The sequence below is a fragment of the Neofelis nebulosa genome, chromosome 2, assembly GCF_028018385.1.
Source record: "Neofelis nebulosa isolate mNeoNeb1 chromosome 2, mNeoNeb1.pri, whole genome shotgun sequence".
Classification (NCBI taxonomy): Eukaryota; Metazoa; Chordata; class Mammalia; order Carnivora; family Felidae; genus Neofelis; species Neofelis nebulosa.
The window spans coordinates 158,914,770-158,941,341 of NC_080783.1; the positions used below are offsets into that span (position 1 = coordinate 158,914,770).

General features: G+C 37.0%; 2 protein-coding genes, 2 long non-coding RNA genes and 3 other non-coding genes across 11 annotated transcripts in view; 2 read left to right on the forward strand and 5 right to left on the reverse strand.

Moving 5' to 3' along the window:
• The window catches only part of MSH4 (mutS homolog 4), a 92,624-nt gene extending 83,713 nt beyond the window's left edge, over nucleotides 1-8,911 (reverse strand). Inside the window, exons 1-2 of the mRNA XM_058716947.1 lie at nucleotides 7,061-8,911; nucleotides 5,505-5,687 (exon numbers count right to left, since the gene is read on the reverse strand). Of these exons, the coding sequence (XP_058572930.1) occupies nucleotides 5,505-5,687; nucleotides 7,061-7,301 (424 nt within the window). The 5' untranslated portion in view covers nucleotides 7,302-8,911. The remainder of the gene's footprint in view (nucleotides 1-5,504; nucleotides 5,688-7,060) is intronic.
• LOC131504545 (uncharacterized) lies at nucleotides 18-12,523 on the forward strand. Its single transcript, XR_009258049.1, has 2 exons — nucleotides 18-104; nucleotides 12,281-12,523. It is a non-coding gene; the product is annotated as an uncharacterized LOC131504545 (long non-coding RNA).
• Nucleotides 8,995-18,011, reverse strand: RABGGTB (Rab geranylgeranyltransferase subunit beta). Its single transcript, XM_058716944.1, is given in 10 exon segments — nucleotides 8,995-9,584; nucleotides 10,151-10,300; nucleotides 12,525-12,650; nucleotides 13,325-13,435; nucleotides 13,519-13,571; nucleotides 14,404-14,509; nucleotides 15,075-15,272; nucleotides 16,489-16,596; nucleotides 17,673-17,716; nucleotides 17,719-18,011. Coding segments are annotated over 10 exon segments (1,224 nt in total). The 5' UTR covers nucleotides 17,906-18,011; the 3' UTR covers nucleotides 8,995-9,443.
• On the reverse strand, nucleotides 14,863-14,934 carry LOC131505895 (small nucleolar RNA SNORD45). The gene has a single exon (XR_009258647.1). It is a non-coding gene; the product is annotated as a small nucleolar RNA SNORD45 (small nucleolar RNA).
• LOC131505893 (small nucleolar RNA SNORD45) lies at nucleotides 16,110-16,193 on the reverse strand. The gene has a single exon (XR_009258646.1). It is a non-coding gene; the product is annotated as a small nucleolar RNA SNORD45 (small nucleolar RNA).
• Nucleotides 16,756-16,834, reverse strand: LOC131505892 (small nucleolar RNA SNORD45). Its single transcript, XR_009258645.1, has one exon. It is a non-coding gene; the product is annotated as a small nucleolar RNA SNORD45 (small nucleolar RNA).
• A 4,798-nt stretch (nucleotides 18,012-22,809) lies between the features above and the next one.
• The window catches only part of LOC131504543 (uncharacterized), an 88,146-nt gene continuing 84,383 nt past the window's right edge, over nucleotides 22,810-26,572 (forward strand). For all 5 annotated transcript variants that reach the window (XR_009258044.1, XR_009258043.1, XR_009258047.1 and 2 more), the window contains exon 1: nucleotides 22,810-26,268. This is a non-coding gene — a long non-coding RNA (uncharacterized LOC131504543). The remainder of the gene's footprint in view (nucleotides 26,269-26,572) is intronic.

Below are 26,572 nucleotides of genomic sequence, written 5' to 3' on the forward strand. Positions count from 1 at the left end.
GTCAGAATTTGCACACAGGCAGCCCGGCTCCAAATCTGATGCTCCTAACCTTTACATATATTACAGATTTTGAAATCTATGCCTTCCAAACAATGAATATTTAGGTAAGTTGTTTAACCATAATAAAGCTACCATTTCTTCATCTGTAAACCAGAAATACCAAACCTTTTTCACAAAGTTGTTATAAGAATTAAATACAATAACATAGAAGGGATTCGTTGGAAAGCATATGAAATTACTTAAATATGGGACATTATCCATGGATGAAAAAAATGTGTAAAATTTTATTGTCAAAAAACAAATTTACCTTTGATTTCCTTGTCAATCTTTCAATAGACCCTTTTCCCCCTCTTATCCTTTCCTGACCTAGATTCTTTTCTACCCTTCTATTACAATGTCTACAAAATTATCCATTTATGTTATCCGAGTCAGTGGTTAACTTAAGAGTTGATTAAAAAATTTATTGTGTCTAGATCTTGAACTGAAAGCCAGCTTATACATTATGATCAAGTTTATATTAGATCTATGAAATCATTTTAAATTCTGCAATAAAATATGACCTTCCTATTTTTAATTGGAAAATAAATACTAACTTCCAGTGAAAATTCAGTACACTCAGAAGATACCTCCCTTAAACTTCTAAAAGAATGCTTACACTGTCATGCTGATATAATTAGCATCCTAGTGCCTAAAGCTCTTCTTATTTCCTTAAAATGGATCCTTAGAAGTCAATCACTGGAACAAAGGAAAACCACCATTTGTTAAGGATCTCCTATATATTGTCAGATTTCTTTCAGAATTGTACCAACTTTTTTTAAGTTTATTTAAGTAATCTCTACACTTAATGTGGGGCTCAAACCCACAACCCTGAAATTAAGAGCAACATGCTCTACCAACCAAGTCAGCCAGGTGCCCCTATACTGATTTTTTTCCCCCAATTCCATCAGTAGTATATGAGATAAACCAATTTTACTGTATATTTACCATTCTTAACTTCTGAAATGGATTAGTAGTAGTAGTAGTAGTAATATTGGGTAATTTAATGGACTGATACTAAATTTTTATTTTTGAAAATTACTATCAAAATTGAACATAACTTAATATATCCATTTGTTTTCTATTTTTTAAAGAAATTCTTTCTCTTTTTTCTTAATTCTGAAGTTTCTTTCCTCCTTTTTTAAAATTAAAAAAAATTTTGGGGGCGCCTGGGTGGCTCAGTCAGTTAAGCGTCTGACTTCGGCTCAGGTCACGATCTCGCAGTCCGTGAGTTCGAGCCCCGCGTCGGGCTCTGGGCTAATGGCTCAGAGCCTGGAGCCTGCTTCCTATTCTGTGTCTCCCTCTCTCTCTGCCCCTCCCCTGTTCATGCTCTGTCTCTCTCTGTCTCAAAAATAATAAAATAAACATTAAAAAAAAATAAAAAATAAAAAAATAAAATTAAAAAAAAATTTTTTTTTTTTAATGTTTACTCATTTTTGAGAGAGAAAGAACACTAGCAGGGGAGGGGTAAGAGTTAGGGAGACACAGAATCTGAAGCAGGTTCCAGGCTCCGAGCTGTCAGCACAGAGCCCGACATGGGGCTCAAACCCACAAACTGTGAGATCATGACCTGAGCCAAAGTCGGAGGCTTAACCGAGCCACCCACGTACCCCTCTATGTTTTATTTTGAGATATTTGTCCTTATAGAGTTTTTACTAAATTTTAATGTTTTTCATTTATGAGAATTTTATAAATCAATTACAATGATTTATACTTGCTACCAATCTTGATTTGATATCTCAAAGATTTCTGCTTTTGTATAGATAAACTTTTCCTTAATAATTTCTCCATTGCTTTTTTGCTATGAAACTCCTCTTTCACTGAGACAGTTGATGTGCATTATTATTTTATTCTAATTTTTTTTTAGCTGTTTTGTTCATTTTGATCTTTCATATGAGCAGAACTTTGAGGAGTACATTTGGTTGTCTACCATGTCTGGAATGAGGTACCAGAAGTATACCAGAAGTATACATTTAGACTCATTCATAAGCAGTTGGTAATGATCTAGCTGGGCAGTCAGGGACCTGGAAGAAACAAGATTGGAAGATAATGTCAAGGAAATCTGGGGGAAATGTATGCAGATGGGCCTCTTTAAATGGGCATAAACTCTGAAAATATTTGTGTTTCATGTGAATGCCCACTAAAGGGCATCTACTAGATGCCCTAGATAATTAAGACTCTCAATTATCAGGTAGACAATGATAAACTCTATGGACTTCAATTAGCCTCTTTTCCCAGCCACCCCAGTGCTTCTTTAATAGACTTCTGAACAAAGCAGCCATGGTGTCAAAGATATGCATGGGCTCAACATCATGAACTTCCTCTTAACAAGGCTGACCTGGTCAACCACACTGTCAGTACCTAACCTGCCAACAGAGGAGATAAACATTAAATGCCCTATATAGCACCACTCCCCAGTGGGACAGTAAACCAGCTTTTTCTGGCCAATCTGTATCCTCTGCTATTCAATAGGTTCAATATCACCTTCTCCAAGGAGATCTATACCTCAGACTTGGAAATGGCTCCTGGAAAGGGCCTGCTTCCAAGTATGACCTCTTGGGCCTCCTCTCAGCCCTAGGGCACCTAACAATTTTCTTATAACCTATAGTGATTGTTTTATTATAATTTAATAATTCTTTATATTAAATCTCCCTTGTTTAAATCACCATATGGTTCTATCTTCAGATTGGATCCAGATTGCTATAGTCTCTGCCTTCATAGTGCTATAGAGAAAAAAGATAATTAAAATACCCATACTATCAGTAAAATGCAAAGTTAAATGGCAGCACATAGCAGGGAGCCTCAAGCTAATCTTACAGGATCACAGAAAGCTTTCTGAAAGGAATAACATTTCAGCTTAGACTTGAGGAATAAATAAGAGTTGACTATATGAAGAAGAGAAGAAAGAGTTTCTAAGCATAGGAAATACCATGTAAAAGGCCTAAGGGTAAAAGTTTGGAAGTAAAAAATAAATAAATAAATATATATACACATATACACACACATATATATATACATATATATACATATGTATACACATATATGTATATACATATATGTGTATACATATATATACATATACACACATATATACATATATACACATATATACATATATATGTGTGTGTGTATATATACATATATACATATACGTATATGTATGTATATATATACACACGCACACCCTATAAATACTAACCAAAAGAAAAGGAACTGCCAAATTAATAGCAGACAAAATAAAACTTTTAAGGCAAAAACTGTATCTATAGATGAAGAGAATCTTTTAATACTAAGATAGAACAATGCTAAATTTTCATGCTCCTATTAAAATAGCTTCTGAGTGCCTGGGTGGCCCAGATGGTTAAGTGTCTGAGTTTTTTTTTTTTTTAAGTTTATTTATTTATTTTGATAGAAAGAGAGCACGTGCGGGGGAGGGGAAGGGGCAGCGTGAGAGGGAGAAAGAGAGAATCCCAAGCGGGCTCTGCACCATCAGCACTGAGCCAGCCCAATTCAGGAACTTGAGTCAAAGTGGGACGGACACTTAACTGACTGAGGCACCCAGGCACCCCTTAGTTGGTTAAGTGACTGACTCTTGATCTCAGCTCAGGTCATGATCTTATGGTTGGAGCCCCATGTCTGGTTTTGCCCTACTGCTTAGGATTCTCTCTCTCTCTATCTCTCTGCTCTTCCTCTGCTTGTATGCCTGTGTGCATGCACTCTCTCTCTCAAAAGAAATTGTAGGGGCGCCTGGGTGGCGCAGTCGGTTAAGCGTCCGACTTCAGCCAGGTCACGATCTCGCGGTCCGTGAGTTCGAGCCCCGCGTCAGGCTCTGGGCTGATGGCTCGGAGCCTGGAGCCTGTTTCCCATTCTGTGTCTCCCTCTCTCTGCCCCTCCCCCGTTCATGCTCTGTCTCTCTCTGTCCCAAAAAATAAATAAAAAACATTGAAAAAAAAAAATTTAAAAAAAAAAAAAAAAAAAAAAAAAAAAAAAATAAAAAAAAAAAAAAAAAGAAATTGTAAAAAATAATGAAATAGCTTCAAAATAGGCAAAACAAAATATTAACAGAACTACTAGAGAAAATAGACAAGTCCACAATCATAATGGGAGATTTTAATATACCTCTACAAAAGTCTTTAGTAATACAGACTTAACACAATTAAAGAAATAACCTAATAGGGGCACCTAGCTGTCTCAGTCAGTAGAGCATGAAACTCTTAACCTCAGGGTCATGAGTTCAAGCCCCATGCTGGGCATAGAGCTTAAAAAAAAAAAAAAGATGACCTAATAGACATATAAACTATACATATTTACAACTGTAAAAGACATTTACAAGTGGAGACAAAATGTTTACTAATGTATAAAATTAAGAACTTCTGTTCATCAAAGAACATCATAAAAAAAGGAGGAAAGAAGAGAAGTCACAAACCTAGGGAAGATACACCCAATAAATGTACTCATCAAAAAGAATATGTACTCTGAATATATATTTAGAATATATAAGGAATTTCTACAAATCTAGAAAATAAAAGTAAAGAAAAATGGGAAAAACACACAAACAGTCATTTCACAAAAAATGAAAGCTAGATGGTCAAAAAGCAACAAAATGTAACCAGCCTCGGGTGCCTGGGTGGCTCATTCAGTTAAGTGTTCAACTCTTGACTTCAGCTCAGATCACCATCTAGAGGTTTGTGAGTTCAAGCCCACATAGGGCACTAGCCCACTTGGGATTCTCTCTTTCTCTCTCTGCCCGTTCAGCATGCATGTTCTCTCTTCTCTCTCAAAATAAATAAATAAACTTAAAAAAAAAAAAAAAGGGAATCAGCCTCATTGATAACCAGGAAGATGCCAACTCAAACTACAATTAGGTTGTATCTTACAACTGCTGGACTGGTAAATATTAAGTCTGACAATACAAAATGTTGGAGAGGATGTAAATTTACAAGAACTCTTATACACTGCCAGTAATAGTGTACCCTGGTAGAAGTACTTAGAAAAACAATTCGTCATTATCTTGTAAATGTATACATTCACAAACACTATATCCAAGCAATTTCACTGAATGTACCTTAGAGAATGCTTACACATGAAGAAATTAGTTCATCCATTTTCCCCTCAAGAAAATCTAGTAGATTTATATAAAAACTAAAATTTAAGTATAAAAAAACCCACAGGATGTACTAGCAGGATCAATTTCTGACTTTAAATAAACATCATGTATAAGAGAGAGTTTTCTCCTTCATTTACTTTTTGTCAGAATAGTTAAAATAATGCAGACCTGGATATATTAACAAATAATATCAGAAACTAAGTAGCATTAACTTAACCTCAAATTATGGATAGATGTAAACTGATTTTTTTTTCAGTCATCCATATCAATTACAAATAACTTCAAATGAATTTAACTACCCTAACTTATAAATCTTAAAAGTTTCAAAAGGTCATCTAGGTCAACATTCCACTCATTTTACCTGAATATCCCATTTGTGGTGTCCAACTTTTATAACCTGATCTCTGGGGATTTCCAGCAGACAATGGAGTTTTTAGTATTTGAGGATAATTACTATCTCGTGCAGAAGATGAGCTTGTACCAAAAGTAAAATTTGATGCAAATATGTTTTCTGCATTAGATCTTTTGTTTCCAAAATATGAACCTAAATTTGAAAAATGAAATATCAATTCTTAAAGATTCAGAATTATATACAATGATGTTTTAATCGCTGTAATTTGTATCATGTTCACTTTCTATAAAACTTCATCAGATAACAACTTTAAAAAAATAGCCAATTGTGACAAACTTAATGGCATTAATGATAAATAATCTGGTACTAAAATATAAGGCAAGTGCTTGCTAATGTGCTTCTACAAGCTGAGACTACTCTTGATAAAATCATAAACTACCTTCTACTCTTCAAATACACCAGATGTTTATGTTTACTTTGTATAGCAATTATGAGACTTCTTTTCTTGTACTGATTTGACTTCATTGAAACTCTCTCTTGCCATGCAAATAGTACAAGAGTTTTAACAACTTTTTAAATGTCTGTTTGTTTATTTATTTATTTATTTTGGGGGGGGGAGAGGGAGAGGAGAGAGAGAGAGAGAGAGAGAGAGAGAGAGAGAGAGAGAATGAATCCCAAGCAGGCTTGGCACTATCAGCACTGAGCCCGACGTGGGGCTGGATCTCATGAACCTGGAGATCACAATCTGAGCTGAAAGCAAGAGTTGGACACTCAACCAACTGACCCACCCAGGCACCCCCCAAAAGTTTTAAATTCATTTGGATTCATTTCCCTGTTTGGGAACTTTCCTACTGATATATCAGAGTTGTCAGTTTTTCCACAAAGAGAGAGTTGTCTGAATATAAATAAGTCGAACTCGCATTGAAGTACATACATTTTTAAACTACTTAAACATATTATTCAACTGAATTAGATGAAACGCTAAATTTAATCTATTTTCAGGGCGCCTGGGTGGCTCAGTTGGTTAAGTAAGCCTCCGACTTCAGCTCAGGTCATGGTCTCGCGGTTCTTAGGCTCGAGCTCCGGGTAGGGCTCTGCGTCGGGCTCTGTGCGGACAGCTCAGCTTCGGATTCTGTGTCTCCCTCTCTCTCTGTCTCTCCCCTGTTTGTGCTCTTTCTCTCTCTCAAAAATAAATAAACATTAAATTTTAAAAAAAAAATCTATTTTCGTCCTATCCTAGTTTAGGAGCCAAGCGGTTTAGCATTGCTATCACCAAACTCTTGCACAAATTCTCCCATTTGTCATATACTTGGGGCGGGGCATTACACCCTAAGTTATTTCAGTCTTCCTCAGAACTGAGCCATTTACCATTGCGACCTTGTAATAAAACCAATTGGCCGAGTCCAGTCACTCAGACCCAGCAAATTCCTAGAGCACCCCATTCTCATCCTCCAACCAAATCCCAACGGAACCTTCTCTGTGGTAATCGCCCACCCCCGCCCCCCTGAACCTCCAGATGCTGCAGACCTCCGGCTGACAGGTGACTCCACCCAACCACTCCTTGCCTTGGGCTGGTCGGGTGAGGGGCGGGTGGCCATGGACACTGCTGCTGCTGCTGCTGCTCTGGTCGCCGGCGGCTCCAGAAGTGCCCGGAGGTGTGGACGTGGAGGCCTGCGCTGAAGGGCGGCTCTGAGGAGTCTCCTGGAGTCCGATATTATAGCGACGACTCTGAATTCTAGCCTTTCCCAATGCGGGGGAGGCCGCAGGGGCAGAAGACGAGGTTGACGAGACCTCAGGCCTCAGCATCCTCAGGAATCTTTCCAGACACAAGGTTGGGGTTTCTGAGCGGCGTCACCGCTCCGAAGTACGGAAGCGTCGAAGAACAGGGCTGGAGCCCCGTGCGCAGACGCACAGAGCCCCAGCGCGCAGGCGCACCGACCCCAACTTCCCCCATCCACACCTGGATCCTACCCACACCGGTGTCCAGTGCCTCCACCTCTCCCAGGATTTGGCTTTGTGGCTTTGAGCTTAATGAGGCACAACTCGGCTGAACCAAATTCTTCAGAGCCCATCGATATCCATCCAATTTGGTAGCCCCATTGTTAGTTACCACAGCACTCTATTTTACCAAAGGGGTTTGGTGCTTTTTAATTTTAACATTTCCCACATACCCTCAAATACGCTTTTGAAATTCTTTTTAAATTTACAAACTCTCCCTCACTGGACACTCAACGCCTGCTGGTGGAGACAAATTCAGTTTTCAGCCTAACATTGCTTCTATAGCAAAACAGAGAAAAGTGCCACGAACCTCCTACAGCTTCAGTATCCACAAGGCTGTTATCACAAGATTGCCCTTCACCTATTAAGCACAGAACTATATACACAGTGCCCTAAGAACCAGGTCAAAAAAGATGAGCTCTCTCCCACAGTTCTCTATTTTTCATACTGTGGGTATGAATTAGTTAAGAACAGACTATACAAATCCAAGCTCTAGCTTTGCAACAAATGACTTTCAGGGCCTTTTACTTTTCTTGACTATGGAAATAGCAGTACCAACTTCATAGAGAAGCTAGGATTGAGAAAATACCCTGGATACTATTAGAAGATACTTAAAAACATTACTAAATGGGCACCTGGGTGGCTCAGTGCTGACAGCTCAGAGCCTGGAGCCTGCCTCAGATTCCGTGTCTCCGTCTACTCTGCCCCTTCCCTGCTGGTGCTCTCAAAAATAAACGTGAAAAACATTTAAATATTACTAAACATAGCGTTTAAGTACAGACTTGTGACGTCACCGCTGTACACCTGAAACTAATGCAACATTATGTAAAAACTGATTTCAGGCAACTGTTACCTCAATAAATCAGGTGTTTACAGCCTAGTTCACCCAGTTCCAATGACACCATTTAAATGAGATTATGTTCTATCCAAAGTTTCAGAAGAATCAAAATAGTGGCAATTCATCCTAAACTCTTCAAATTAGTTAACTGTCAAAATAATTTCAACAATCTCATGTTAAGCACCTTTTCTTCAAAATGTTAAAATGGACATTGGTGAATGAGGTCTAAGTGAACCATCACTATTCACTCTACCTCCAACGTGGGGCTTGAACTCAGAAGAGTGCCATGCTCTACCGACTGAGCCAGCCAGGAACCCCACTAATCCTTATTCTTAAAAGGACTATTAATATAGAATATTGTCAACATGCTTGAGAAAATTTCAACTTCCGTACTTCATTTTCACCAAGAATGTAAAACTCACAGAGAATACTCATCTGTGCTTCTGAAAATACAGGTTCAAAAAATACTGTGGCAACTATCAACTTCCATTTCCTTGAAGGCCAACAATTCCTTGGGAATAGCTGGTACTGTGACATAAAATCATAAAAAATAAGAGTAAAGTATATTCAAATTGCAATCCTACTCTAAGATGGTGAAATGCACCATTTACCTAAATTACTTTGTGACCAATTCAGAGTAGCCATAAACTTATGAAACAGTCCCAAATTTCAAAAGCCATTTATTCTTGTGCATCTTTTAATTCATATATGGATGGGTTTATCAATTTTTATTAATATTCACATTCTCATTGACATAGACCAATTTACATTAGCCATTATTATATAACATGAAAGAAGCACATGGAAAAAATCAAGTAGAACACAATACTTCTTTAAATAGTTCTTTAAACTGAGCTTGCTGTTAAGGAAACATACAAATAAATACACTGAAGCAGAAACAAATAATTGTACTCAGAATAATAGCATTGCAGAAGGTAATCTAAAGCTGATACAATAAAGATCTTTATTTTACATTATGTATAAGTACATAATTAATATTCATATACAAAATAGTAACACAGCTTTTAAGTCTGATAAGCACTTTAAGCACATTAAGTTTGATAAGCACTTTTGTTAAGATAGCAAAACTATCCTAAGCAATGTCTCACTGTCTAGCTCACTAGTTCAGGCTGAACATTCACTCTCCGAAGTACTTCTTCAGGCATGCAGAAAACAGGACTAACAGGTTTGATCTGTTCTTCTCCCAAAAGTGACAATCCAGCAATTCCAAATAAAGTATGAAAAGGATCCACCTATTTAAAAAATAAGAATTTATAAAGTATTACAAATGAAAACTTCTGAAACTCTACTTCTGAACAAGTTATACTGGATCCCATTGTATTTTACTTTAATAAATGCTTAATTCTTCTAAAATAAAAGTGATGGGGGTGCCTGGGTGGTTCAGTTAAATGTCCAACTTCAGCTCAGGTCATATCTCACGGCTGGGGAGTTTGAGCCCCATGTTGGGCTCCGTGCTGACAGCTCAGAGCCTGGAGCCTGGTTGGGATTGTTGTGTCTCCCTCTCCCTTTCATAAACAAATAAACATCAAAAAAAAAAAAAAAATTAAAATATGTATGTATAAAATAAAAATGATGGCTTCAAATTCTGTTTTTAACACAGGACCTTTACCATACACTACTTTTCTTGACAAGTGATAAGAAATTTCTGTACACTTGTTTTATATCATCTGTTCTCAAATTAAAATTATCAGAAGGGTATCCTACTTTGCATACTATTCCATTTCCATGCCTGGAAATATAAAAGTAACTCAAAGCAACACTGAAAATGTAACTAACAAGATGTCAGAAATATACTTGCCATATCTCCTGGTCGATCTGCAAATCCTCCTGTTTCTTCATCTTGACATGCTAAAATGAAACTTCGCAGTTTCTCTCTATCAATCCAATGAAGCCTTCCAATTATCTTTAGGGAAGCCAACACCCACCATGAATAGCATACATCTGGTAACTAGGAGAAAAAAAAAAAAAAGCCACAAGAGAATTGCCACAATTTTATTCTCTAGTCCAAACATGGGGTGGGGGAGGATTAGAATTAAAGATAATCTTTAGAATTAAAGATAATCACTGGAAAACAAACATTTCAATCCAGATACCCATGCTAAAAGTTTCAGAGCTTTGTTACTCAGTGAAAACTATACCTGTACCTCTATTTTATATGCAAAGAATGCCCCTTATGCTAATATTATGATATACCTGCTTAAAGACAGTCTAAAGCCTAGCTCCTCAAAATATAGGTCACTTGGGTTTAAAAAACGTAGAACATCTCACCTTCAATTGAAGAATCATTTCAACAAAATCAGTGGGTGATTCATAGGTGTATTAAAAGCTCTCCTACACTAAGTGTAGATTCCTGGCAATCCCCACCCTGACCCATTTTCTAATTGTCCAAGATTATCCAGGTTTTTCACTGGACCTTAACTAGCTAGAAACCACCTATGGGTACTTCCCTACCCCTTACCTTATTCATAAATGTTGAGCAAGCAAAGCTTAACAAAAATACAGTGATCTAGACAAAAGCACCACCATGCCTTATTATTTTTGGTCAAAAATCCAGCTAGCTACAGTCTTTGAGTCATTATCTAGACAATGTTTTGTTTTTTTAAGCTTTATTATTTATTTTTGAGAGAGAAAGCACGAGTCAGAAAAGGAGAGGGAGGGGCGCCTGGGTGGCGCAGTCGGTTGAGCGTCCGACTTCAGCCAGGTCACGATCTCGCAGTCAGTGAGTTCGAGCCCCGCGTCGGGCTCTGGGCGGATGGCTCGGAGCCTGGAGCCTGTTTCCGATTCTGTGTCTCCCTCTCTCTCTGCCCCTCCCCCATTCATGCTCTGTCTCTCTCTGTCCCAAAAATAAATAAAAAACGTTGAAAAAAAATTTAAAAAAAATAATAAAAATAAAAAAATAAATAAATAAAAAATAAAATTTCTAAAAAAAAAAAAAAAAGAAAAGGAGAGGGAAAGGGAAAGAAAGAGGAAGAGAGAGAATCCCAAGCAGGCTCTGCACTATTAGCAGATCCCTATGTGGGGTTTGACCCCATGAACTATGAGATCATGACCAGAGCTAAAGTTGGATGCTTAACCAAATGAGCCATGCAAGCACCCCAAAAGATTTTATATGCATAAATGGTTTTTATAATACAAGTCTTACAATCTGCTCTTCAGGATAATTACGTAGTTGCAATAAGACTGTATGTCCCACAATGCTAAAAACATTTACTATCTGGCCCTTCCAGACCCAATTTAGAGAATGTGTGATAACTAAAGAGAAATGCAAACTATGAAGGAAAGCTGGATTCCCTTCCCTCCAAATCAAAATGTCAAAAATTGGGTTTTTCTTTAAAAAAATTTAATAAAGGTTTTAAATGAAAGCTTTTAGCAGAATTTTTAAAAATCATTGATTTTCTAAGTTATTTGTCCTTTCGCCCAGTAAGTAGACATGGCAATTTCTACAAAAGATACAGGTGTTCACTTAATAGCCCTCCTTGGGGGGGGGGGGGCACCTAGGTGGCTCAGTTAAGTGTCCAACTTCAGCTTAAGTCACAATCTCAGAGTTTGTGATTTCGAGCCCAATATCAGGCTCTGTGCTGATAGCTCAGAGCCTGGATGGAGCCTGCTTCGGATTCTGTGTCTCCCCCTCTCTTGTAGCCTCCCCACCCCACCCCCCAAAATAAACATTAAAAGAATTTAAACACAATAGCCCTCTTTGGGTCCCAGATACAAACAAAACTTTTAACGCATGACTGATTTTCCTTGGTATAGGTCTAGAACTAAAAGTTTAAAGAAATAGCTACATTTCTATCCCTGGAAAATACAAGGCCTTCAGGACAGGGAAAAAGACCCTTTAAGAATTCATATACTAAGTCTAAATACAAATATACTTTAAAGCTAAGAGTTATTTGCCATTTTTTTTGTTTTCCCTCAGATTCTACTCCAGATTCTACTCCAGGATAGGGAAGACTGAAGACAGCATCAGAAAGTAGCATACACATCTTTTCTTCAAGAGTCTTTTAAATGGATACCTTAATAAGTATCTCAACTCTAATTTTTTGCCAAGGCCATTTTTTTAGGATGTACAACTGAAAATTTTCAATGGGGGTGGAAAGACAAGCTCATTAACAATTTACAAAAAGCTATAATAATAAAGCTACTAGAACACAGTATATCTGATGAAACTATACCTTCTCTGGCCTTCCATTGAGTCCACCTGATGGTAATTGTCGTTCACAAAGCCACCAACCGAGTAAATCAGAATTTACTTGATGCAACTGGCTAGTAATAGCCAGAAATCCTGTGCAACAATAGATCTAAAATTACAGACATAAAGTATATGTATATAATAATTTTTCAATAGTAATAGTGATAAAAACTACTCAAGTAAAAAGCCAATTTATGTCTAAAAACTTGGTTTCTATTAAAAAGTTAGAATTGCAAACATGTAAATATCACCTAACTACCTGAACAAATCCAAACATACTAATTCTAGGATCCAATTCTGTAATGAAATACTATTGTCAAAATTTTTTCATGGCTAAAAGCCAATTTTTTTTCCCAAGATTTTATTTTTAAGTAATCTCTATACCCAACATGAGGCTCAAACTCACAACTCCATGATCACAAGTCACATGCTCTATGGACAGAGAGCTAGCTAGGTGCCCCTAAAAAGCAAGTTTTATTTGACAACTATTTACAGATACAATGTGCAACAGTACAAATACTCTTTACAAACACAATTAGCCTCTCTGGCACAAGCAAATAGGTGTTCAGGAGAGGTGGGGAACAGGATGCTAGAACATACTACTGTAAAAATGCCTTCCTTTATCTGCATTTAAGCAATTCGTATGTAAAATCCCACATTATAGTATATTTAAGTTAACTTCATTCACATTCAACAGACACAAACTGCCATTAATATTTTAGCAGTTTACCACACTAGTTATCCCTTCAAAGTTGACAATTTTAATCCACATTAATAAATTACCTGTCCAGCATGGGATTCAGAACCTGGCCTGCAACCAAATCCACCATCAAAGTTCATACACGATAAAACAAATTCAATTGCCTTTTCCACATTAATAGCATCTAACTTCCCCTACAAACAGAAAAAAATAAGCCTATTAGATTCCAGAATAATCATGGGCACTTAATTATTCCAATACAATATTCAAAACTTACCAATAGGGCCAAAGTTGCCACTGCACAAAAAGAGAATCTTGTATCAATTTCTCCTAAAAGAAAATGGAATCAAATCAAAACATAAGTGCTACCAGAGGAACCTGACCCTAATATATAATGCAGGTTAACTAACAAACTGCACGGTTAAATTTCCAAGAGTTCAAGCTTAATATTTACTTTTGGGCACTAGGAGGAAAGCTAAATCTGAAGCAAAATCACTTCTGAGGAAACCAGCAACTAGAAAATAGTTTTGTCAAAAATACAGCAATTTATCTGAAGTTGCTTAGAATGCCCAGAAAGGGAAGATAACGAACACAGAACCAAAAGGACTATTCAATTTCTAATAATGACAATGAACTTACCCTATTATATAAAAGTGGATTTTCACATCCCATGAAGCAGCTGGTCTCTCCGGCCTGCACTGTATTCAGCCCTAAAGCAGAGATTATCTACATTTATCAAATATAGTACTATGTACTATTCCCTCCCTCCACTCAAATATCCAGTAAGTTTGTAAAGTTTTTTGACTATTTTTCCCTTGCCAGTAAATAGTTTGAAAAAAACTTTACAAAGTCACCAAATACTGGGGAAAAAAATTTCACCTACCTCATCTTTTAGACTGGCCCCCTCTGTTCCAGTTCTCCTGTATGCTGATATAACTACACAGTGCATGCTGGAACTTCCAGCAGACCATTTAACTTCAGTTAGACCAGCTGCTTAGTGGGACCTGAAAAGATCAAAAACTTAAAAGTCTCCTTATAATTATTAGCAAAGTCTCCAATTCATTGTACTTAAAATTTTTCAACAAAGTTTATCACTACAATCAACACCAAAACAGAATTTAAAATTGGTTATTTTGGGTAGCATGGTTTAGAATGACATTACCCCATATATCTCCAGCAAAAGAACCATCTTCTTTCTGTAGACTCTGAACATATTCCACAACTTTATTTACATCAATAACATTAATACTATCATACAGAGTAAGAATCTGTAACAAAAACAAAACACATTAAGTAAATACCTCTTCAACACTGCTAAGTTTGTTCTGATGTTTTCCTCAATGACATTTTAAATTGTTAAGCAAACATGTCCTTTTGTCTATGCATACTGCAAATCTGCAGGCTATCTTCTATTATGCCACAGGCTTTATCAACAAACCCAAATTGGTAACATAAAGCATTCATCCCCTACACACAAACTATACCTTAGCATTCTAAGACCTTTAAATATACTATTTAAACCCCTAATTGTGCATTTTCACTAATATGAAAATCAACATTTAACTCTACCTGGAGATTTTCAAATTATTTACATATAACAAAGACAAACATTTTATCATTCAAGGTCTCAGTGGAATTTTACTATTTACATCAACTTTGGATTCAGCTAATACATGCCATCACATCATTGACCTTGTAGAATACAGGCTTCATTTGAAAAGAGAAACTTGTTTGACATAGACATCAATTTTGTCATACTCCTAATACCCAATTTTTGCGTTCTCAAGTAAGAAAATACACTGCCAAGACTGTTAAATTTTAATAAATATTTACCTGGACAGCACTTAGAGTGTACAAAAGATGAGGATCATGTCCGATACTAGCACTTATTCCACCACACTCGTGTTGACATGACTTAATAAACGTCAGAATTTCTTCTCTATTCATCCGATGTAGTTGTCCCATGAGATCCATTACAGTCAGACCCCAATAGATACCACTCATTCTCAAATACTCAGACATACAATATTCCTAAAATACACAATGACTTTAATGTGCCAGTTTGAACTGATGCAGGGTAAAAGTGATGGAACATACAAAGCTAACTAACCACACATACTGTTTAATTCAGTTGATCCTAACATAATCAGTATTGATTTTAAATTTGTGCCTCTCAAATTTGGTGGGGGGACAGTATCTGAGAGGCATATGATAAATTCACCCGTGACTAACAATACAAACAGGACTTCAATCTCTCCTAAGAGCCAACCGAAGTAGAAGTGAAAAATATACCAACCATTTTCAAGTTTGGGGAAAATATTTCTTTCAGAGTACTTAACATCGTTATTTATTAGACATCTATCCTATTGATATATGGAATATGTACAAAGCCCATCTATTACCTATTAGTTACTGATACAACTACTTGAAAACCAAAATGGCCAAAGCATGCAAAAGATAAAATAGCCAACAACAGCTCATCAAAGAAAAATAAAAACTGGTAGAGAGTCCACCGATGTTATTACATACTAAAATTTTGAATCAGGTGAGTGGTCTTAGTTTGCTGTGAACCCAAATTCAGGGTTTAAATAATAGGTTGGTAAGCACTAGATTAAAAAGGCAGGGATAAGACTTAATCCTTGAGTCATCCAGGGAAAAGATAAACATGGTCCTTAACAACTCCATAATGAGGTTATGAGAACTTAAGTCACAAATTCATCAAAACTAGCCAAGATGGTCAATTCAATTGTTGTCTGGATACTACTAGGAAAAATATTTACTTTGAGTTGTATGTTACTCAACGTTTCTGAGATTGTCCCAGGGAGGAAAACTATTCAAGGTTTTGAAACTTAGGGTAAGGACTTTTTCAAGGTCTCAGCGTAATTCTAGAGCTAAAGTATTATTACACATCAGCCATATACTCAGGTAATACATGCCAACACATCACTGACCTTGAAAGTAATACCCACAAAGTACAAATCTCTTTTGTACCTCAAACCTCTTACAAATCTAGGCAGATGGTAATCTATTTTGTCTGCCAAATCTTCTAAGAACCATCGTTAATGCTGATGTACTCTCAACCTGATGTCCAAAGGCACACTGAATGCACCTCAGAGAGGGATCTTCAGTGCTTTGGCGTGCAGGAGTTACCATTTTTAAGAAACATGGGCCATTACTGACCTACTGACTGCTTATGCATTATAGATTCACTTCAAAATAAATTTTCAACGTAAAATCATATACATACATAATCGTCTTTCTTTGAGCCATAGGATGCAATATAATCTGCATGCTTCTCTAACAATAGGGTGTCAGGTGCATCTGATTTGATAGTAACATCCTTCTGCGGTGTGCCCTTTCAAAACAAAAAAGCAGTGATTTCATAACTGTTCTTATTTTAATACTTGACCCCAGTTTGTATATTCAACATACATTTGAATTTTTCACTTTGATTTCATCTTGCCACACAAAAACAGTTAAGCACTAAAGTCGTGGTAAGATTCGGGTAATTTTTCAGGTCTCAGGGTAATTCTAGAGCTAAAGTAGTAATAATCAACTTCGGATTCAGAATACATGCCAGCTCATCATTGACCCAAAAAATTATTACCCGTATCTGCTGTTGCTTACCGTTCACTTAAGAGTTTTAAGTAAAATAAACACCACAGAAAATCCAAGCTTATCAATTCAGGGCAACTGAAGGTTTACATGTAGCAGCAAGCTGAAGCATAAATATATATATACCTAGCGTATAATTTGCAGTTAAGTTCTTTAATGAAATTTTACTAATCCTAGAAATTCAGGTTTCAGAGCCACCTCTACACACTCCAAAGATTATTCAATTTATCAAGGAAATATTTCCTTTAGCCTCATCTTTTCCAGCTTTTTAGTCTTAGTTTCTTCATTTGCAGCAAGCTCTCAGGAAATGAGGACGTTGCTCCAGTTCCTGAACTTCTGACCTAGCTCATTGTGATCGAGACAGCACTACCTCATTGTTAAGTAGGTCATGACGTAGATTACCAAAAAAGAATTTAGTGAATTTCCACCAGATCCCACCTAAAATTTACATCTTCAAAGAGAGCATACCAGTAATGACTCTACAGATTTTGAGCCATACAATATTAAGAAAGTAAACAGGAACCACCAACTGGCGCGGCTTTTTGAGCGATTAAGAAATCGGGCCGCGGACCTTGAGGCCTGCCTCTTAGGAAGCAGCCTAGATAAAATTAGAAGCCGTAATTGAGCCCGCGAGATCTGCCGAAAATGCTGAGTAATACTTCACCCTCTCCCAGCCCCAAAGAAACCTTGCAAGGCCCGTATCTCAAGCTAACCATTCTCTAATACTTGCGAAAATACCCTAAGGTAACTGAGCCGCTCGGTATCATTCCACCTGGATTGCACCCGAGCACCAACCCAAAACACAACCTCACTCACCATGTCTGAGACCGAAAAGAGAACTTGGGTCGGTTCCTGGGGAGAGTTAGGCGGCACGCGCCTGCGCAGAAGCGCCCCTTAGGTCCCTTCTGAGCACCAGCATAGCTGACCACACTTGCGCCTGTAGGATGGAGCCTTTGCGTGGATGCTCTAGGACCCCGCCGACTGCTCATAGCTGTCCTCGCTGCCTGAGCCCAAATTCTTTGGCGCCCGTTTCTTCGTCCCATAAACATCTCGATTTGTCTAAAAGTTTTAAGTGATGTTTAAATATCTGAATTACTTTTAAGAAATCATTTGATTTTGACGTTCTTTGAACTCTGAAGAGCTGAAGTAGCTGGTAATTGGTAGAGTTCTTGCACGTAGTAAGTATTCAATAAACGTTTTTTGAGTAAATGTTAATGAAATAAATGTTCCCATTTCCCTCCTGTTTGCCTTCGTACCGGATGCGACTCACTCGCCTACTCCCTTCTCTTCTTCAGGAAGTGCTAACAGTTGAAAAGTTTTGTAAATTACTTTTGAAAAAGAAACACTCATGTTCCTATCACAAGCTTTCCACTAAATTCAGATTTGCTAGGGGTGTTATTGCAGCTGTTTTCGTTTGTGCTTTCTTAGGTCGTTCATACTTTGGCATTTTGAGCACCCATTAGAAAATATTGGCCCCCATACCCTTACAATTTATTACATTCAGTAACGATTTGGAGAAGAGTTCCTGACACAGTGGGCTAGCAATATAATGGGCTATCAGTAATTGAGAGTGTTGAATCTGCTATAATGGTAGATTTCATTATTTCTCCCTGCAATTCCATTGATACTCCCATGTATGTTTGAGGCTACTTTATTAAATGCATGTAAGTTTAGCATATATTTCTGGTGGGTTGAGCCTTTTACCATTAAGTGATGACTGTCTCTAGCCCTAATACTTTTTATCTTAAAAAGTTTTCCCTAAATATTAATGTGATTTCGCCAGCTTTCTTTTGCTTCTAAGTCAGATCGGGGAGGGATGTAGAGGGAAGGAAACCAAGGAAGAGAGGGAGAGGTCACACTTCCTGGGAAAAGCAATGCTCAAAGTAAGAATAATGCAAGCATCAGATCCAAAAAGTAACATTCAGATTGAGTCCATAACTGCTGAAAAAATGAAGAACAAGCCTCACTTCCTACTTTATAAATTCATTCAACAAGTATTTATTGGATGTCTAGAATGTGCCAAATATTATGCTAAGTTCTAGGGGTGTAATGATCAGCAAAATGGAAATCTGTGTAGGAAGCATAAGTTCTAGCAATTCTTTTAATTACATTCAGCAATTCTATTTATAGATACTTATCCTACAAATAGTCTTTTGGGTATGAAGTGACCTATGTGCAAGAATATTCAGAGCAGCAGTCTTTATTAGCAAAAGGTTACAAATACCTTAATTACCATCAAAAGGTTAAATAAACTACACTGTACTCATTATGCAGTCATTAAAGAGAGGAAGCTCTGCATACATTGCTATGGAAAGATCTCTAAAATATATTAAGTGAAAACAAAAACAGAAAGTGCCAAGCTATGTATGTTGTGCTACTATTTGTGTGGAAAACAAAGTAGGAAAATATATGGATGTATTTGTAAATGCACAGAATTACTAAAAGCAGTTGCCTACAGGAGGAGGATAGCAGGGGACAGGATTTAAGGAAGGCTTCTTTTTCACTGAATATGCTGGTACTTTTGAAATTTGGTATATCTTACCTCCTCAAAAAATAAAAATATCCCCCCCCCAAAGAAAAATAGTTACAAAAATAAACAAAAACCCTAATTTTGAAAAAACAAGTTCATCTCTGTCTCTAGGCCTGTGCTGTGTAATATAACTAAATGGGACGCTTGAGATGTAGTGAATCTGAATTGAGACGTGTTATAAAGTATAAAACGCACACCCTATTTCATAGACTTAGTAGGAAAAATAAGTAAAATATCTCATTAACAATTTAAAAAGTAAATTGCTAAAATCATATTTGGATATATTGGGTTAAGTAAAACATATTCTTTTTTCAAAGTTTATTTATTTTGAAAGGTAGAGAGAGGGAGACAAAAACATACTCTTTTTAAAAATTTTTTTTAATGTTTATTTATTTTTTGAGAAAGAAAGAGGGCGTGCACGCAAGCGGGGGAGGGGCAGAGAGAGAGGGAGACAGAATCCAAAGCAGGCTCCAGGCTCTGAGCTGTCAGCACAGAGCCTGAAGCAGGACTCAAACTCATGAGCAGAGAGTGGAGCCTTGAGATCATGACCTGAGCCTAAGTTGGATGCTTAACGGACTGAGCCATCCAGGTGCCCCTTTCCTAAACTTTTTATATTAGTTTATTGATCAAATTGGCTAACTTAACTCCTACATAAATTTTAAGATCTTTAAAATTGTAAATTTGGCTTCCATTAAATTGAATCAACAATGAAACAAGATTGAAGCAAACAAAATAAAAAATGAAATTTTTTTTCCAACTGTAAATTGGAATTATATAATTTCTTTAATTTTTTTTTTTTTTTTTTGGTAATGTTTTATTTATTTTTGAGACAGAGAGCGACAGAGCATGAACAGGGGAGGGTCAGCTAGAGGGAGACACAGAATCTGAAACAGGCTCCAGGCTCTGAGCTGTCAGCACAGAGCGTGATGCGGGGCTCGAACTCAGGACCGCGAGATCATGACCTAAGCCGAAGTCGGCCACTTAACCGACTGAGCCACCCAGGGGCCCCGGAATTATATAATTTCTACGAACCTTAGAAAATTTAAAACCTTGGACTGATACTGAGTTAATTAATAATCATGGCAAACCTAGATTGTTTTTTGGATAGAATATTAAACCCTTGATTACCAAGCCTGATTTTAAGTTTATATACTTTTGTTTCTTATTTTGATATGCTATGTAGTAAGTGATACCTTTGGGTCAAGTTAATAAATGTTTCTTTTTGTTGCATTAATGTATAAAAGGATATGTATAGCTGAACAAAGTTGTGTTAATGCTCATGAGTTTTGATGATCTGCTGAAATATTGATATGTGACAAACAATTCTCAATGACCTGCCTCCCACGTTTCTCTAGGAGTTGGTTTCTCTGGGAAGTTAGTTTCTTTAAATATAATAAGGATTACTGTATAACTATAATAGTAGCAATCGTTACAGAAAAATACAACTATGTATGTGTTTTTATTTTTCAAGAGAAAAGTGCAGTTTTGTTCCAAATTATCAGTTTGTTCTACAGTATGAAAAAGCATAGTGAAAGACAACTTCAGGAAAGTGAATTTTATTTGCCTTGATATGTAGTACCTGCATCTGAAAAGACACTGGAATATGCTACAATTTTGGCAAAGTTCAGTCAGTTTTAAGGGGCTTGCTTCCTTGGTTGAGCCATCAATCCCTAAGGTAGAAGGTTAATCTTTACCTTCTGCCTAGATAGCAGAGATTTTGTCTTAACCAGAATAAACTTTCATTGCTCTATGTGTCATATCTTTAATTATTAAAAAGAAAGAAGGAAAAGATTTTTATTTGAGAAACATCTTAAACTTCTTATAATCAAATTATAGTACATTCTTCTGTATTTTTTAAATTTATTGTCCTTTAATTAAGTATATAACCAAGTATTCTTTGTCAGTATTCAGGATTCTTTGCACCTATAATCCTATCTTAATCAAATGATCAATCATCTCTGATATCATGACCTTCCCAGGGTCAAATCTTGAATGAAGAAAAATCAAAATTTCAGGTTATATTTTACACGTAAATGCATCTTTGAAATTTCTTGGGGGGTGGGGAGGAGATCTGTTCTTTCACCTTTTAAAAAGAAAGATATTAGAAATAATAAAGTTTATGTATTCCATATTTAATTATCAACACTATTGTGTGAACTTCATAAGAAAAGTTAGTAAATAAATCAGATCAACTCAGCCTTCTTTAGCTTAAATTTGTGTAAAGTGTTGTTAATATAAAAATGGCCAAAATTATGTGCTTTATAAAAAAGCCCTGGAGATTCGCCAATGTTGTTTCCCTTAAGGGAAATAATGGTTAAAGTCTTGTGAAACAGTTACGCACTTTGCTTTCATAGAGACTTTTCACTTACTTCCATTCTTTTATCGGATATAGTAATTAACTATAATCTTCAATTTTAGTCATTGCAATGGATTGAATGTTTTTGTCTCCTCAAAATTTATATGTTGAAGTCCTCGTCCCCAAAGTGATGGTGTTAGGAAGTGAGGGCTTTTGGAGGTAATTAAGTCACATAGAGGTGGACTCCTCATGGATGAGATCAATACCCTTTAAAAAGGGGACCCCAGAGAGCTCTCTCACCCTATTTCTGCTATGTGAGAATATAAGAAGTTAAGTCAGGTGCTTTGATGTTAGACTTTCCAGCCTCCAGAACTGTAAGAAATAAATGTTGGCTGCTTAAGCCACCCAGTCTATGGTTTTGTTAAAGTGGCCTGAGCTAAGACAGTCATATTTTACTTTATAATACTTTACAATAGTTTCTGATTTACTCTGATGCTAACTTGAAGGCTGTACTGTAAGCTACAGGCCAAAGTTTGTGCATGCAGGGACAGTCTCAAAGCCTCATGGAAAGGCTCAGGTACTTTAAATTACTGATAGATACTTCAAAGAATAGTCTTTTGGGTACAGACTTACAAGTGGGCATAGCTTAGGCAAGTTTCACACCATACCATTAGACTCAGTCAGGATTTCTAGAACTCTTTAGTTTGGAAAAAAACAGCTTCTTGAAAGCAGTTCCTTGACTCAAGATCCCACAGAACAATTACAGAGAACTGAATGAGCCAAGGAGGGGAACTTAATCACGGTTACTTGTTTGGAATATTGGTTATGTGGTTGTAATGTTCTGTTTCTATGGGTATATGAAGAAGCCCTTTTTAATTCTTAGGCTGTCATGGGGCGCCTGGGTGGCGCAGTCGGTTAAGTGTCCGACTTCAGCCAGGTCACGATCTCGCGGTCCGTGAGTTCGAGCCCCGCGTCGGGCTCTGGGCTGATGGCTCGGAGCCTGGAGCCTGTTTCCGGTTCTGTGTCTCCCTCTCTCTCTGCCCTTCCCCCGTTCATGCTCTGTCTCTCTCTGTCCCAAAAATAAATAAAAAACGTTGAAAAAAAAAAATTAAAAAAAAAAAAATTCTTAGGCTGTCTTCAATTTAGTGGACTGTGTTTTTGTAAACTGGAAGTTTAAAATGGTGTCTGATTCCCACCTAGTCCCTAGAATTCAGAAACATTTTCTGAATCTCCTTACATTTTATGGCAGTATTCAAAATGAATCTTTTTCTTTTTGAGTTTATTTATTTATTTTTGAGAGAGAGCACAGTGGGGGAGGGGCAGAGAAAGAGAAGGAGAGAGAGAATCCCAAGCAGGCTTTGTACTGCCAGTGCGAAGCCCAACTCGGGGCTCAAACCCACGAATTATGAGATCATGATCTGAGCAGAAGTCAGGTGCTTAACCGGCTGAGCCACCCAGGTACACCATGATTTTGTATTCTTGTTTATAATTAAGCAAATTGATTATGTAACCAAGGCCATACCTGGAGTGTCATATTTGAGAATAATTCTCCTTTAATCAGGTTTGACAAGCATATTATCAAAATAACAAGTTGACTATGTATGTTGAGTCAATGTTTACAATGCTGTCCTGGTAAAATTGGAATTGGTAACTGGCTTACAGGGTTCCAGTCTTACAGGTGGTTAGGAAGGGCCCGTTTGGGCAAGCCAGGAACCTTAGTAAATTTTGGAGATGCTGAGGAGAGAAAGTCACTCAAATTCTTAGGTACTACTTGAGAACTCTGGTGCAGAATTGCTTGACTTTGGTTCTAGATCTAGCCTTGAGATCGCAAATTATAGAGGCTTTTAAAAGTCTGAGTGTCCCTATGAAAACTTTCAGACAGAAGTTAATTCTGCATCTTTGGTAATTGTTCAGCACAGTATGTCTTTGGATTTACAAAGTAAATTCAAGGAGGCCTACATGGTTCATTAACACTGTGGCAGTAATCAGGCCAAACCTAATGAAACCTGCCTTTTTAGAACAAAATAATCTTGGCAGGTTATTTATGATCACAAGGAAGAAACTGTCAAGAAACACTGTGAAAAACTTGGAAATGGGTAAAAGGAATTACTGAGTGTCCATTTAGTGGAGTGGTAGGTTTTATCTAATGGATTCTGAGGGTAGTATCTGAAGTGCTATGTATCTATAATTGTCTTCCTATTGACTAGTCTGTTTTACCATTCTGTAAACTCAAAAAAAGTTAAATTATAGAAAATGGATAGTAATGTAAATGAACTACAGTTGATTTCTGCTCAGTGGAAAAGATGACCCCTTTAGATTTTATTGCCCTATAAGATATTAAACAGTTTTATATCTATTAGCAAATTTTAAGCATTTCTAATTGCCTATATGTTTGTTTTTCAAATTCTCCCTTATGCCAGTTTAAAAAAATTTTTTAATGCTTATTCATTTATTTAGAGAGGGAGAGAGACAGAGTGCAAACAAGGAGGGGCAGAGAGAAGGTAAGAGAGAACCCCAAGCAGGCTCCAGTGCTGTTAGCACAGAGCCCCATGCAGGGCTTGATCTCACTAACTGTGAGATCATGACTTGAGCCAAAATCAAGAGTAGGACGCTTAACCCACTGAGCCTCCCAGGTGCCCCATCCCTTATGACAGTTTTAATACCTCATTAATTCCCTCATTCATTAATGAGTTAAATGAAATTTTTAACATTTTTTAAGTGTTTCCTGTAGGATTTTATTTTATTTTTTTTTTTAGTGTTTATTTATTTATTTTGAGATAGCATGAGCAGGGGAGAGGCAGAGAGAGAGGGATAGAGAGAATCCCAAGCAGGCTCCATACTTAGCACAGAGCCTGATGTGGGGCTTGATCTCACAACTGTGAGAACATGACCTGAGCCAAAATCAAAAACTGGACACTTATGTAGTATTTAATGTTGTCTCCAAAGACCTTTTGTAGTACTTGATCATGGGTAATACATTAAAATAAGTGGATGTCATTCTAAAAGCCATATAAATAGCCATTTTTTAAACCCAGAGAAGGCTTGGTATAATCTCCTCTCCCTTTATGCAAATTGATGACTATGGCACATTCCTTATTCATTAAAATTGCCAGAAATATACCAGCTCTGCTACAAAACTATGCCTTTTCCAGAAACCATCAATTCAGAGATATAGGCAACTAACAATCATGTTTATGGTCTATGATTCTTCCTACCCTCCTGGCTGTAATGGCCCTAGCCAGTCAGCTTATATAAGTGGTAGGAAATCTAACATATATAAATATTAGGTCTTGTTCTATTTTAGGATTGAAGAAACAGAGAAAGCTAGGCTACAGAACGAGAAAAAAATGAAATGTGACAGAAGTAGAGTTGAAAGGTAGAAAAATATTATTGCATGGATTTCTAAAGTTATTTGGCTTCTAGACCCTTTCTAAAACTCACTTCATTCCTGCCCTTTTGATCCATGAGGCACTTCAATGTACTTAACATACATTTGTTCATTTTTTAAAGTAGGTTCCATGCCCAATGTGGGGCTTGAACTCAGGAGCCTGAAATCAAGAATCAAATGCTCTACCAACTGAGCCAGCCAGGTGCCCCTGTTCACTTTTTTCTTAAAGTCGTTTAAGTTCATTTGTGTTACTAGTGACTAAAAAGTCTTAATTGATAGTTATATAATGGCTTAATATTTATAATCAAGGGTACATTAACATTATCATCATATGGCTTTGGAATACATTTATAGGTCTAGAAGCTTTATGTTTAGAATTGGTAGGTAAGTTTTTGGACTTATGTATTATAAATTCAAATCTGCATTTGGAATATATTCTATTTAACTTGTAATTTCTTTGTAATACTCAGGAAGTCTCTAAATCTCCTTACCAATCTCTGTCATTGAAGTACAATTTCATAACTGAGCATGAAAAAAGCAGTCTTTTAAATATTTTTTGTAAAAGATTAGATTTTTATTTTTATAATTAAGTGGCAACAGAAGAATGTATTTGGTTTCTGCCCTCAGTCCCTGGCTCTGAACTCCTAAAACTCTTTGAATTTGCTGAGTATCTGTTGTTATTCATGACAAACACAAAGGATGGTATCTGAGTTTATGCTAATGAGGTGACTTCAGGTGGGGCCCCTAGATGGGAATTTAGGATGGGGCTGATCATCAGAAAGATTAAGCAATCAGATGATTGTGTTACGGATTGAATTGTGTTCCTACAAAATTCAACAGTTGGAAGCCCTAACCTTTCCCCATGTGATTGTATTTGGATGTGGGCTGTGAGACAAGTGATTAAGGTCAAATGAGGTCATAAAGGTAGGGCCCTAATCTAATAAGACTTGTGTCCTTATTTGAAGAGAAAAACACCAGAGCCTTCTCTCTCCTCATGCATGTGCACAGAGGAGGCCGTGTGAGAACACAGTGAGAAGGTGGCACTCGACAAGCCAGGAAGAGATCTCACCAGAAACCAACCCAGATGGCACCTTGATCTTGGACTTGTAGCCTCCAGAACTGTAAGAAACTAAAGTTCTGTTGTGTAAGCCACCCAGCCTGCAACATTTTGTTCTGGCAGCCCTAGCCACTAATACAGGTGGGAACTTTCAGCCCCACCCTTGACCTAAGGGGAGGAGATAAGGGCTAAAGATTTTCCATAAAAACTCTAGAACAAGAGATCTAGGAGTTTATAGGTTGGAGAACTGAGGTACTAGGAGGGTGGTGCAACGGGAGAAGGTATGAAAGCTCTGTGTCTCCCCTTATAGCTCGCCCTATACATCTGTCTCTTATACTTGACTGTTCCTCAGTTGTATCCTTTATAATAGTGTTTTTCCTGAGTACTGTGTGCCATTCTAGCAAATTATTGAATCTAAGGGTGGATCATGGGATCCATTTGTATC